Genomic DNA, 14,645 nt, shown 5'->3' on the forward strand with positions numbered 1-14,645 from the left:
GGAAAGAGGCTGAGACCTCAGGGGATGGGCAAGGTTGGCTAGGAAGGACAGAGCTGGTGGCTTTGGACAGTTGGTGGCATCACAATGGGCGATCCCTTCTACCAGAGAGGGCTCTGGCCTAGCGGGGTGGTGACAGCCTGAGACAGCGCCCCAGCTCCCCGATGTCTCACCGTGTCACCGGTCCTCCTTTCTGCTACAGTGAGGGAACAGAAACCAAGCCAGGAGCACAAAGGCCATGACCTTCAGCTCTTTACAATCTAGCCAAAGGCCCAAGCTCACAGCAGGGGTGCTTAGAGCCCAGAGGGCACACGAAGTCTCCAGTCTAAAAACTGGGTACAGCATAAGAGTGACTCCAACTTGTAAAACAGAGACAATTGCATTGACAAAACGGGGTCTCCCCTTCAGTGGGGGCAATTCCACATCTCAAGCCCATGCTTGGGGTGAGGCAGAGCCACCGGGGCAGGCAGGACAAGCTCCTCCTTCCCTGAATAAGGCAGCATATATTTGCTTCATTCATCTTTGGTAAGACAGGACTGGCAAAGCTGACCTGGGGGCTCTGAGGGAGAGGGTGGCCTCTGCCTTTCACTGGTGAGGGGCTCTGGGCTTTGCCTCAGGCATGAGTGGGCTCACGCAGTCCAGAGACGCCCTGTGGTCTCCAGACATTGGGAGAAACAAGATAACACTCTGAATGGAAATAACACTATTCATACCCTTGCATCAGTCCTATGCCCCTGGGCCCTCTGGGCTTTGGTGCCCATCGCAGTGGACACATCCCCAAGGGTGGGGCCCACACCCACTTGCAGGCCGCAGGCCATTCCCAGCCCTTCCCTCCGTGCTGAGCTTAGGACACTGGAGCTCTTGGGTCTGGCAGGCTGGAGCTCTCAGTCCTCGAGGCTACGGCCACCCCACCTCGGCCCTGAGCCCCACTGGCAAAAGGGGCCAGCTGTACGCTTGCTGGCCTGCAGCTCCGTGGTCCACAGCCTTGCTCAGGAGAAGCAGCAACTTCGCTGGGCCCCGCAGCAGCCCCTTGCCCATGCACAGGGGTGACTGGCAGCAGCAGGGCCTGGAGAGCTCAGTACACGAGCTGTGCAAAGTGGTGTGTGAGCAGCTCCTCAGCTGAGGGTCTCTGGCGAGCCTCCACAAAAATGCGCCTCAGGAAGTCTCGGCCATGTTCAGAGATGTGGGAGGGCAACTGAGGGTTGGTGGGCTGGGTGGCAATCTTGAAAATGGCGGCCATAGCTTCATACTCTGCCCAAGGTGGTTTCTCTGTCAGCATCTCCACCACAGTGCAGCCCAGGCTCCTGGGGGGGGGGGAGAGAGAGAGATCCCAAGAACCCCCTTAGCTGCCTGCGCTGACTGGCAAAAGGGGCCAGCTGTACGCTTGCTGGCCTGCAGCTCCGTGGTCCACAGCCTTGCTCAGGAGAAGCAGCAACTTCGCTGGGCCCCGCAGCAGCCCCTTGCCCATGCACAGGGGTGACTGGCAGCAGCAGGGCCTGGAGAGCTCAGTACACGAGCTGTGCAAAGTGGTGTGTGAGCAGCTCCTCAGCTGAGGGTCTCTGGCGAGCCTCCACAAAAATGCGCCTCAGGAAGTCTCGGCCATGTTCAGAGATGTGGGAGGGCAACTGAGGGTTGGTGGGCTGGGTGGCAATCTTGAAAATGGCGGCCATAGCTTCATACTCTGCCCAAGGTGGTTTCTCTGTCAGCATCTCCACCACAGTGCAGCCCAGGCTCCTGGGGGGGGGGGGAGAGAGAGAGATCCCATGTCACCCCTTAGCTGACTGGGCTGTGCGAAAGGAGATGCCTTTCTCAGAACACACAGGCACAGGATGGGCCAAACTAAGGGCTGACACAGCCCATATCTCCCTAGGGCCAAGAGAAGCTTCACAACTCTAAGCCCTGTCTCCCTGGGCTTCATCAATCCACTGGGTATTTCTGGGGAAAAGAATCATTTAGCACCGACAGAAAGCTCCAGATAACTCGTAGGTTTCCTACTGCAGCTCTAACAAATGCCCACTAACTTAGTGGTATAAAAACAACAGAAATCTCCTATCTTACAGTCCTGGAGGTCAAAGTCTAAGGTCTCCTGGCTAAAGCCAAGGTGTCACCAGAGCTGGTCCCTTCTGGAGGCTGCAGGGCAGAATCTGTTCCCTTGTTTTTCCAGCCTCTGGGGAGCACTTATATTTCTTGGCTCATGGTCCCCCTCCTTGCCATTTTTCCAACCTCTTGAACTCTTGGTCACATCTCCTCTTACCCACTCTGATCTGCTGCCTCTCACAGGACATTTGTGATTATACCGGGTCTATCTAGATTATAATCTCATCTCAAGCCTCCCTAATTTATATTCGCCAAGGCCCTCCTGCCATATAAGGCAACACAGGTCCACAGAATAGGAAGTGGGCATCTCTGGGAGCCATTACTCTCATGGTTTCTGGGACGTTTCAGAGGATGCAGAAGATGGACACAAAGTTAGGGAGATAGATGCACGCCATCTGGGCACAACAAGGAGCAGAAGTTGCTTTTACTTAGAGATCTGCTCAGGCCTTCAGAGTGGATCCTTTGCTGTAAGCAAATATAAGGGATGTTTCCACAGCCTAACAACCAAGAACAAACAACTGGGGTTAAAACACAGCCCGTTTGTGCTACTACATGGACCATCACCCCTGCTCCCATACAGCCAGAGCGTTGGGCACACCAACTGAAAAGAGGCAGCCTCCATCTCTTCCCACCACACCACAAAGACCCCAAGTTGTGTTTCTAATGCAGAGCCACCACTGCCTAGCAGGGAGCTGGGGTCCCAGCAAGGCCCAGCACTCACCACACGTCTGCCTTCCTTCCGTAGCCCTCGCCGCTGATCACCTCGGGGCTCATCCAGTAAGGAGTGCCTGTGACTGAGCGCATGCCCGTCCCTGACATGCAGATGGTCTGCAGGCGTTTGCTGGCCCCAAAGTCCCCCAGCTTCACATTCCCAGCAGAGTCTCGGAGGATGTTGGCTCCTGAACATGAAAGGGCAGAAACTGCAACCTTGGGCCCTCTTGCATTTTCTGCCCTCCCTCCCAGGTCATCGCTGTATTAGACATGAACCACATGCAACAGTCTAAGTGAAGGGATGCCTCAGACCCTTAGTATGAAATGATCGCCACCATCATCTGCAGAAAACCTCATGGTATTTCTCCCCAGTTGCTCAACCAACCTCCACTCAAATCCCCCAAGGAAGCAACTGGTGTACCACTTTTCAGAAAGTCCAGAATGGTTAAGTGACAGGCTCACCCAGTCACTAAGTGGTAGACTTGAACCCAGGTCTTGGGAACTCCTTGCGGCCAGACCCCTGCTCACCCTTGATGTCCCGGTGAACAATCATGTTGCTGTGCAGGTAGGACATGCCCTCCAGGATCTGCCGGGTGTACTTGCGGGTCACACTCTCTGTCAGAGCTCCGTAGGCTTTCAACTGGTCTTTCACTGAGCCCTACCAGCACAAGGAGTCAGAGGGTGTCGCCTCAGAGGATGGGCACAAGAAAGGAATAAGGCTATTTCCAGCCCCCAGCAAGGCAGCAAAGGAGCAATTCATCCAATTTCTACTTGCGATGTGACAGGCACACAACAGAAGCTACTGCACAGCTTAGAGGAAAGCATGAAACAGCCCTTCCCTAAAGCAACGGACGGTCCAAACCCAGGAGGTAGGTGGCCCCTCTGCTCCAGGAGAAGACTGTACTTACTGGACCGGGCACCAGCCCCACAGCCGCAGGCTGGGGTTGGGCCTGGGACATTTCTCATCTCACATCATCACAGCAGCCAGAGGCAGGACCTCCCTGACTCCAAGTCCTGCCACCATCTTGCCTTGCCCCTGAGCCTCTGGTGGTCAGAATCATCATGTCGAGGAGACCCTCTCTCAGCCCCTAGACCAGACCCTGTTTTGTGTGTCTCGCACATATTCAAGGGGCACATACCCCTGGCATGTACTCCATGAAGATGGTCAGCGTCTTCTCAGCGCGGTCCCGCAGACAGCCATAGTACTGCACAATGCGCTCATGCTGCAAGTTCTTCAGCAACTGGATCTCACATTCCAGAGCACTCACCTCCTAGGGGAGGGGTCAGTGGTCACCTACGCTCTCAGGGCCCTGGTTCTGCCTGCCTGGGATCAGCTCAGTGACCTCACAGGGGTCTGCCTTGGAAACTTTGACTGGAGAAAAGGGGGAACTCTCTCAACTATCTGGCCCCTGGCCACAATGCTCAACGGCTCTTGGGATGATGGCGCTACCATGCCAGGGAGGTAGCAGAGGGGCTTGGAGGCTCAGGTAAGATAACTGCTACATGTGTCACAGCAACTCAGGCCACAGCCAAGTCAGACTCCAAAGACAGGCCAGATGATTCTTCCTTGAGAGCTCGATCAAGTGATTGAAGTCCAGTCCTTCCTGGGCCAAGGGTTGGGGAAAGGCACCTGTCTGGTGGGTGCTGAGGGGCAAGGAGTACCCTGTGTGGTCCGGTCGTCACTTCTCAGTTGGGCTGATTGGCACTTTGGCATCCACTCAGTTCCTCATACCCAACCCTCCCTCCAGGGGAGGAGTGTGCTGTCTTTGGACCAAAGTCCCTTCAGCCCTGGTCTGGGCCAGGGTGAACAGTACGAGAACTTGGAAGGAGCAACCTGTAGCATCTAGGGCAATTACTTTGTGCAGCAAGTCAGGAATTTCGCTGTTGTTATTGAAAGGGGGAAACTGGAAGCCTGACCGTGGGGAAGGCAGTACCTTGCTTGTCTCAGGACTGTCCGGGTCAAACTGGACCTGCTTGGAAGCAAGTTCGCGTCCTGTGTCCACATCATAGCATAAATAGACCCTGCCGAAGGCACCCTGACCCAGGAGCTTCCCCCGGCGCCAATTAATGGGGGCACTAGGAGCTACAGAGAACAGAAGGAAAGAGCATTACTTTCATGTACATTATTTATTAATATCCAGACACTGTAATGGGACCCCTGGTTCAGGTTCCCCCTAATCCAGCATCATCACGCCTCTCAGTACAGCATCTCCACCCAGGCTGGAGCAGGCCCAGTGCCCTGGTCAATGAGTCTGAGAAGAAGAGGACTATCTAAAGTCGTGGTTAGAGCTCTTTTGTACTGATCAAACACCTTACTTCCAAAGCCCATAAATATCCTTTTTTTTTTTAAAGAGAGATTTTTGCTAACTTGTGCTCGCTGGAGAGACAGAGAGAAAGAAAGCAAAAAATCACCCCCCAGGGGGGACTGGCCATGCTATAATCCCTTTCCTACATTCTCCTCTTGGGATTTTAGGCACACATGCACATGCGCCTGGCATGAGTTTTAAGTCGCCGAGTCCAGGACTCAAACTACAGTCAACTAGTGGGAGTCCAGTGATGTAACCATTATACCACCTGCTGGTCCCCCTAAATATCTTACTATCACAGAAATTTAGGGTGTGCTCATCAGTTTAGACAGGGGAAAAACTGAAGCCAGCAAGGACACTGGTTTGTCACATAGTAGCAGACTCAGGCCTCAGGTCCTAGGGGTCTGCTGCCCACTCCAAGGCTCTTCCAGAGAGACTGCCTGCTCAGCCTGAGAGCCCTGAGGCTGGCTATCCTCCTGCCCTTGCAGCTTGGGTACTCCCCAGACAGTCTCCTCCCAGCCAGGGATGCCTCCTTACATTTGGTTGGCACAGTCCTCTCCTGCACAGAGAGGGCATTCTCACTGTCCGCACTCCGCAGGCGGCCACGGGGGTCCAGGTACTGCACGGCCAGACCCATGTTCTCGCCATTTGTGCTCAGGGAGCGGCTAGAGGGCACCAGGGTGAACAGGTTGCCTTGATGACGCCGTATTCGGGGAAATGTTCTTCTGCCTGAAAGAGTGCAGGGCCAGAGGAGAGCATGTCAGACCCTGACCTCAAGGCTGAATGTGGAAACCAGGGCCTAGCTAGAAGCAAAAGATAACACGAGCCCCAGGCTATCCTGCCTTCCTACCCGACTCATGCCAGAAAGACTGCTGCCCGTGCTCCCCAAGAATCAGAACAATGGCAGAAATTAGGAGGTAGCTTGGCTAAGGGAGCCCTGGCCAAAGAGAGGGCACAAGACTGGCTCTCAGGCCCCTGATTGCTCACAAGGGCAATCCACAGATGAAATCTCCATCTTCCTTGGCCTCCTATTCCTAACGTTTCTGTGGCAGCTCCAGTTCATCTGCCGCTGCGGAGCAGATGAGGTGTGAGAGAGCCAATAACACTGGACCAGGTTCCCAGGGGCAGCATCTCAGTCCACAAATACCATCCTCCATGTTTTTCCTTTGTGTGTGTGTGTATTTTTGTTGTTGTTGTTGTTTTAAGTTTAGTTTTTGTCAAGTCTAGGACACAATTCCTTAGGGAAAACGGAAAACACTGGGTCTGGCAAGCCAGGGCTCACCTCCCTTGCAGTAGCTTTTCCATAGCCAAGTTCTAAGTACATTCTTTCTCGAGGCAGCCAGTAGGGGGCAGAGTGGAGGCACACTCACCATCGTTGTAGTCCTTGTGGTGCACAGACACGTGGTAGCGCCGGGGATAGGTTCCGCCTTTGACCCCTTTGTCATAGAGCTGAGTTTCCCGTTCTAAGTGAGACAGGGTAGGTCAGTGTGAGTGAGTCACTCAAGTCCCCAAGTCACCTGAGACCTCAGAGCAACAGGCTGAGAAGATTACAACTCTGGCTTCCTAACTCAGAGTGTCAAAGGAGATCCATCTGTGGCCTTCCCAGATACCCTGCAGGGTCCACCCAGGCCCCACGGAACTCACCAGAGTACTCTTGCCTGTTGTCTGGAAAACTCTGGGCTCGGGACATTCGTGATTTCCGGAAGGATGGGCTGGGGAGAACAAAAGTCGCAAGGGAGACCTCAGCGTACTTCCAGAGCAGTCCAGCAGGACAGAAGGCAGGGTGTCCTGCTGGACAGTCTCCCTCTCTAACTCGCTCCCACACTGTAGGTAGAGGGAAACAGTCCTTTTCTGAGTCCAGACTCCTGCTTTCTTCACTCTCCTTTCAAAAACCTGAGGCCCAGCCCTGACAGCCCTATCCAACTCCACTCTGGCTGCAGACCCCTTCCTGCTTCTGTAACAGGCGAAGAGCTGCAAGTTGGTTAAACTGCCCAGGGCAGTTTTAATAAAAAGAGCAACAACACTAGTTTACTGACTGCTGTTTTCATATTTATTTTACAAAGTGAGCTTTGTCTCATTGCATCTTCACAACCCTGTGCAGTAGGGAACATAATCAAATACTAGAAAGCAGGTACCAATTACTGAACAACTGTTCTATTTCTAGTCTTCTCAGGCCCCTTACAACTTAGGTATTAGCAGCCCCATTTACCTGCCCAAGAATACTGTAACAGAACCAGACGGCAAAACAAGTCTGTGACTCCAAAGTCCATGCTCGTGCTGCAAAACCAGTCCTTTCTGACTAATCATCACCACCTCATTTTAGAGGGAGGAAACCAAGGAACACTTGTCCAAAGTCACTCAACTCATTTTTGGTAGAGCTGGGACTGGATCTATGTCGGGAAGATGAGAGCCCTGAGTTCAAGTTAGGCTGGGCCTCGAGGAAGGAAGTTCTGACCACTGGGTTCCATTCCCAAGGAAGAGACAAGCACTGAAGGGAACAGAGAAGTAGGTCCATTTTGCTGTCTTTCCTGACATCTACTTGAATGTATGTACACAAGAGGGCAGGTCAAAAACTCTCAAGGTTGGGGGCCAGCAGGTGGCATTGTCGTTAAGGTGCTAGACTCCCACACAACTAACTATGGTTTGAACCCCAGACCTGGCAGCTTGAAAATCAAGTTGGGTGCGTGTGTGTGAATGTGTAAAAATCCTAAGAAGGGAATGAAAGAGAAGGGATTGTGGTGTGACCATCTCCCCTGGGGGGTGATATCTCATTTTCTCTTTCTCTGTTGGTCTCTTGCCAGTGAGTGCATGCGCCCTATGGCACAAACCTAAAAAAATACATAAACGGGGACCAGCAATTAGCGTAATGACTATGTTGCTGGACTCCCACATGGTCAACCATGGTTCAAGTCCCGGACCCGGTGGCTTAAACTCACGCCGGGAGTGTGTACGTGCGTGCGTGCCCAATATCCTGAGAGGAGAATGGAGGAGAAGGGATTGCGGCGTGGCCATCCCCTCTGGGGGGTGATTTCTTGCTTTCTATCTCTCTGTCTCTCTCTGTCTGTCTGACGAGCGCACGTGCCCTATAGCAAAAACCTCTCCAAAACAAAAAACAAAAAAACACATAAATAAACTCTCAAGGTAATGTGGAGAGCTGACCCCCACCTTCCAACTACTGGACCTTCTGTAGTTCACCCCTTGCCCTCCCAAGCTGAGGAGACAAGTCAAAGCCAGAGGCAGTCCCTGTCCTGGCAGAGCCCTCAATCTCTGCAGTAACTCCTGCCACTTTCACTTGTGCCTTCCTGCTCCCTGGTTGGACAGCAAACCCCACACGAGGCTGAATATTAGGAAGTAATACGTAGCTGGGATGGTATTCTATGATATCCAGAGGGAGACAGTACTCTCAGTGACCAGGTTTGTTAGCAGAAAGACCCAGTACAAATTTAACCATGGTTGCAAGATCGGTTCTCCCATGAACAAGAATCAGTTATACAAAGAAAAAGAAATCTCCAAACCTGCTCCCTAGCCTCTGACCACAGCCCTAAGTCCAGCCAGACATGATCAAACATGCTCCTGGGCATAGTGAGGTTGAGGCGAGGGAGTCCAAGCTCAGTAGCAAGGCTGCTCCAAACATGCCCTGTGCTGGGTGAGGCGGCCCGCAGAGCCATGCAGTATGTGAAGGACAGCACTTGTTTCCTCCTGAAGGCTGACAAGATCATACCCAAGCAGGCAGTGTGCATGCTAGCCAGTTTGGGTATTTCATTTTCTGTTTTATATCCCAGTTTCCAATTTCACCAGAAACACTTGGAGGAGGAAAAAAATTAATTATAGTAAATCCATGAGGGAAAAAATTCAGTTTTCCCCCCAAAAACATTGGTGGTCCACTGTTTTTCAGTTCAGATCACAGCAATGAGACCAAAAGTGTAAGAGCAGCACATACTGTGTGGAAAAGCAAAATATGCAAAGCATTTAGAACACAGCAACTTAATAGATGAGCTATTTTTATGAGCTATTACTACATTGCTTTAATCACACAGATACAGCATTGGCATAACCTTTGGGAAATTAAAGAGAAGGCTTTCCTAGAATCATGATGTTTAGACCTGGGCCTGCAAACCAGAGTCCAGATCAGACAGACACACGAGATACATCTACTTCCTCAGTCTGTCAGTTCCAGAAACGCTTACGTACAAACCCTGGACCACCCACAGTCCCATACCTGTCTGCTGACCTGTCCAAGGACTGGCAGCTTCCTGACAAGGAGTTCTCAGCACTGCTCAAGGGATCCAGCATCTGTAAGGCAAGTCATGCAGTAAGACCACAGCCCCAGCCCAAACCCTAGCCAGATGACTCAGGCTTCATGACCCTTTCCGGGCCAGCAGATGGTCATTTTTGTCAAAATATAAAAGTGCCCTTTCTGTCCCCTTGTGGGAAGAAGAATGGTAGTAAGGTACCATTCTCCTCCTTAGTTTGAAAGGCAAGTTTCCAAAAAAGAGAAAAATGCTCGCTTGGCTGGTATCTCAGGGAGCCCTGCCAGGAGAGCAAGCAGAGACGCTGCTTTTCCTGCTGGCATTTTCTTGGCTCGTGAACCCTGGAGCCTGGTGCTGGAGGTGGTACTACTCTGCAGAGGCTTCTAGTGAGTTTGGGTGGGAACTTAATGTTTCTGTGTACACGCCATAGTTTATAATTTACAAAAACAAGTATTGCCTCACTTCACAGACGAGCATTACAGCCTAGAAAGGTTAAAAGACTTGTTTAAAGCCATCAAACTAGTTAGTGCACAGCTGGTAGTAACAAAAATTTCCTCCTTCCTGGTTCCAATGCAGAGCTACTAGATATCTACATAAATTAAAATATGTATCTGGCCTCTGTTCAAATCCAATAAATAAGCCTTCAGAAGAGCTTCTTGTCCAGCTAGTTTCCTGAAAGCTCCTCCTTCATTTTCTCTGATGGGAGTAGGGTCTTCAATTTCAGAGTATTCATTATCTGAGCTTCAAAGTTAAATACTAGGTCATTGGGAAAGTCACGACACATTTTTGCAAAGAAAAACATGTCGTGACTTTTTTATGACCAATATTATAGAGGGAAGCAAAGTATCAGAATTATGAAAACGGACAAACAACTTTCATAAATTTAGTCCCCAACTCAAATGCTTTTTCCCATTTAATCCTAGGATCCATCCCCATCCATAATTCCAAATGCTTTAGGTCATATTGCCCTATATTATACTTAAAAATCTGCTAATCGAGGCAAATTAATTGCAAAGTAAAAGTACAAATATTGCTAAGGCTACAAGATATCCCAGAGTGGACGAAACAACCTTTGGGAAAAGAACTGCTCCCAACCCATCAAGTGCATACTTGACAAAGTTAGGCCAGTTAACAGAGAAAATGGACAGCAAGTGTCATGAAGGAGGGCTACCAAAGGTTCAAGAGAAGCCTTGGGGAAGACTGCCGAGTCCTGAGAGTGCTTTGGCAAAAAATGTCCCTCCTTATGATAGCGCTGCAGAAGTCAAAAAGGAAGTGGAGGAAGTTGCACTGTGCTAACAAAATTTCTCTTAGAAAAATTAAGCCAAAAAATTGACATGAATCACACTTTGTTCATTCTAAAAATCAGCACATGCAACTATTACCAAAATCTGATTAAAGACTAAGCAAAACAAACTTATCTTGGTTTTACTTTTTAAGAAAAGCCCCGTAGATTTTTTTTTTTTTTTTTTTTACTATATACTATGTTGCTTTGGTCCCTGTTAAGTGGATTTATCTTGAATAGCCTGTTACCAAGAGCTATTAGAGAGGCAAGCGCTGGGGGAGGGCCTTGGCAATCCCCAGCCTCCACCTTCCTTGGCCTCTTGCTAAAAGTCTCTTTACTAGGATTCAAATCCTCCCATGTCTTCCAGGCTAGGCAGGTAAAATAAAAAAGTGAAGGGGGCACGGTAGAGGCAGTCTATAGAGAGGGACAGAGACCAAGGGCGAATCAAGTTCATCAGCAATCTTGGGGATTGCATGCCCAAGTCACTGCTAGGGCAGTGGATGTCCAAAGGTGCTCTGGATAAGCCAGGAATGACAGTAGGTGAAACACCTGAAAAGGGAATCCACAGCTAAAGGCACTCCAGGCATTATTTCAAACAAGAATTTATCTAGAAGGAAGGAGTACAGTAGGTAGAATAAGACAGCAAAGGGCTTCTCATAGCCTGAAGTTTGAATAATGAAGGAAAAGGAATTGGTTTTTTTTATAAAATCCCTCAAGTGATGGTCTGGGCCTCCTGTTGGACATTTTATACTTAAGAAATTTCCTCTCCTCAGACCAAATCCTAGAAATTTCTAAAAATACTCTCTTCGTAATCAAAGTAAGCTCATTGAAAAGACCAGAATGAAGCCAGAGGTCTCGCCATTGCTGAGTTCAGTAAGGGAAATTGCCATTTTCATCAAGTAAGCTACTGGTTAAAAAGTTAGCCAGCCATTAAAACGGGTGAGCCATGGTGTTGGACACACCCTGAGGAAACTCCCACAATGAGTCATCCTCTCCTTCAGTGCAAGTAGTACCTGCGACTTGCTTCTATCCAGACTATGGCAGTGAGGATAGGGTACTCACCACCCCTGGATTATGCTATAAAACTCCATCTTTTTTGGGACCAGCAGTTAGCGTAATGGCTATGTCGCTGGACTCCCATGTAACTGACTGTGGTTCGAGTCCCAGACCTGGTGGCTTAAACTCACACCAGGCATGTGTACGTGCGTGCCCAAGATCCCAAGAGGAGAAGGGATTGTGGCGTGGCCATCCCTCCTGGGGGGTGATTTCTTGCTTTCTGTTTCTCTCTGTCTTTCTGGAGAATGCACGCGCCCTGTAGCAAAAACAAAAACAAAAAACAAAAACAAAAACAAGAACACTCCATCTTTTTAGACCAGAGCCAGGGATTCTCCTGCTGGCATTTGCCATGCTGTAAGTGGGACCCATGGCAAGGAACTGCATGTGGCCTCTAGGAATTCTAAGTGGTCCTTGGGTGACATCCAGCAAGAAAACAGAGATCACAGTCCTGCAACCACTGGGAGCTAAATTCTGCCAACAACCACATGAGTTTGGAAGAGAACTCCAAGCTCAAGAAAGAAAAGTAGCCTAGCTCATAGTCTGGCTGCAGTCTGAGCAGAGGACACAGTTAAGTCATGCTGCCCTCCTGACCCAGGGGAACTGTATGTCGTGTGATCATTAAGACAGCTCCACCATCATAAAAGGTCATACAAGCCAATCCTGCAGTGTAATCTGGAAATAGTTCTATTTTCTACCTTTCATTAAGAAATAGTGGGGCCGGCAGATGGTATGGTGGTTAAAGCAGCTGGATTCACACATGGCTGACCACGGTTTGAGTCCCAGACCTGGCAACCTGCTTTCTCACTTTCTTCTCTCTCTCTCTCTGGTCAACTTCAAAAGTGAAATAAAATAATGACAATGAATAAAATGAAATAATTTTTAAAAAAAGGGAAATAGCAAAACGAGAATACAGCTAACATAAAACACACCAGGTTAGTATTTGGTCATATGATAAAACTCTGCTGGAATGAGCAGAGGCAGCTGTAAGGAAAATATGCAAACAGCAGAGTAGTGTTCTGCCAAGGGACCAGTGAGAGGACCACAGAAGGAAAATTTGCCATGTGCTCACCCAGCCCCAAGGAAGCTAGGTGGTTTAGATCCCATCTTTGGCAAGATTGATAAGACCTCAAGAAAGGAGTATTCCATTTTTGAGCAGGCCTGATTTGTAAGAGAGCTGGCAGATGAGGTTAAAGTCCCTCAGATCCATGCTGTGCCCACTGAGACCCGTTATAACCATGGGCTAGCAAGCCAAGGGCATGGCCCAGCCCTCCATACTCACGCACTGCTCGCTGGTCTCTGGGATGAATTCCCCCTCGCTGTTGATACTGGTGTAGGATCCCTGTCGGGCAATGTGCTGCTGCCGCTCAGGCACATAGCCAGGGGGAGGTGAGCTTCGGCCAGGGTTCTGCGAGCCTAGAGCATAGAAACGAGGCTTTGACAACTGTGCAGGATGTGCGGCAGCAGAAGAAAAGGCCAGCTCAGAGATACAGGCCTCATAGGTCAGAGATGTGACTCAGGCATCTTGTAGTCCTGCTCCCTGAGGCAAACTTGCTTCCCAATAGGAAGCAAACTCCCACAACAGAGCAGACAAGAGAGCACAGATAACAATGAACCTATGAAATCAATTTAAGCCGGTATTCAGACTAACTGTAAAAAATCCTTACATATAATTACTCCTTTATAATGTTGCTCCTCTCTCCTAGAGTGCCAATACCATTTCCTCCCATTCTAGGAAGAACCTACATGGTTCTGGTCCTTTTGTGCTTTGGGTTCCCATAGCACTTTGGGACTAGGGTTCAGAAGAAGATAACTGGATAAACCTGAGCATCTTTCCCCATCTCTCTCTAATGCCCTGTTCCTCTACTCAGTGTCTCCCCTTACTTGTTCTCTACCAGTATCAGGTAAGGAGGCCATCCCAATGGTCTGGCCAGCAATGGGGGCTGCCTCCCCCACTCCTATGCACACCCACACTTCTGGTTACGACAAGTAATAGTATCTTGCATATATGTAGTGCTTCATTGTTTTTGGACTTTCTCAGTAACTGCCTCATTTGACTTCCAACATCCCTGCAGCAGAGGCCTTGCAAACATTTTTTTTTTAATTTAAATTTATTGGGAACCAGCAGTTAGCGTAATGGCTATGTTGCTGGACTCCCACGTAGTCGACCGCGGTTCGAGTCCCAAACCCGGTGGCTTAAACTCACGCCGAGCGCGTGTGCGTGTGTGCCCAAGATCCTGAGAGGAGAACGGAGGAGAAGGGACTGCGGCATGACCATCCCCTCTAGGGGGTGATTTCTCGCTTTCTGTCTCTATGTCTCTCTGTCTGGCTGGCGAGCACATGCGCCCTATAGCAAAAACCTCTCCAAAAAAAAAAAAAAACCAAAACATAAATTTAAATTTATTTATTTACATTCAATCACTGTACATCATTACAGCATACAAAATGAGATTTTCCATCCAGAGTACACTGTATATTGTCTCAATCAAGGACATCAACATACATGTTGTCAACAAATAATTTTTCATTTCTTGAACAAAGAAGTGTTCATTTCTTGTTTCCTGTATGTTTTGCTTTTTTTTCCCCAACCTTGATTCCCTATCTCTTACCCTCTGCCATCTCCCACTCTCCTCCCTAGGTATCTATGTTTGTTTTCTACACTGTTTTTTCCCCACATTTTATTGAATTACTAAAGATGCTAATTAATCTGAATATTTTCATAGCAAACACAGCTGATATATACATTTCCATGAACACAAGTCTAACTTTAGGCATCCTATGAAGTAGCACCTAGCTGGGGTTATATGTCTTACTGCAGTCATTGAATAGATATTTTTTTCTGAAACTTTTTTTTTTTTGTAACTTAATTTAGATTCTTTTCCTAAGCATCATCACAGCATACAAAATGTGATTTCCCATCCAGAATATACTGCATAGTGACTTAATCAT

At 49.2% G+C, this 14,645-nt stretch overlaps 1 protein-coding gene across 3 annotated transcripts in view; it reads right to left on the bottom strand.

Annotated features, from left to right (window-relative positions):
* Positions 1-1,362: 1,362 nt before the first annotated feature.
* MAP3K3 (mitogen-activated protein kinase kinase kinase 3) overlaps positions 1,363-14,645 on the bottom strand; it is a 79,772-nt gene continuing 66,489 nt past the window's right edge. For 2 of the 3 annotated variants that reach the window (XM_027771178.1, XM_027771177.1), the window contains 10 exons: positions 12,979-13,112; positions 9,331-9,404; positions 6,756-6,823; positions 6,482-6,574; positions 5,649-5,840; positions 4,740-4,888; positions 3,945-4,076; positions 3,334-3,463; positions 2,816-2,993; positions 1,363-1,731 (listed from right to left, as the gene is read on the bottom strand). In XM_027771178.1, coding sequence (XP_027626979.1) covers positions 1,503-1,731; positions 2,816-2,993; positions 3,334-3,463; positions 3,945-4,076; positions 4,740-4,888; positions 5,649-5,840; positions 6,482-6,574; positions 6,756-6,823; positions 9,331-9,404; positions 12,979-13,112 — 1,379 coding nt within the window. In that variant the 3' untranslated portion in view covers positions 1,363-1,502. The remainder of the gene's footprint in view (positions 1,732-2,815; positions 2,994-3,333; positions 3,464-3,944; positions 4,077-4,739; positions 4,889-5,648; positions 5,841-6,481; positions 6,575-6,755; positions 6,824-9,330; positions 9,405-12,978; positions 13,113-14,645) is intronic. The other variant, XM_006146807.3, reaches the window with a different exon arrangement.

This window comes from Tupaia chinensis, unplaced genomic scaffold, assembly GCF_000334495.1.
Source record: "Tupaia chinensis unplaced genomic scaffold, TupChi_1.0 Scaffold000187_1, whole genome shotgun sequence".
NCBI classification, from domain to species: Eukaryota; Metazoa; Chordata; class Mammalia; order Scandentia; family Tupaiidae; genus Tupaia; species Tupaia belangeri.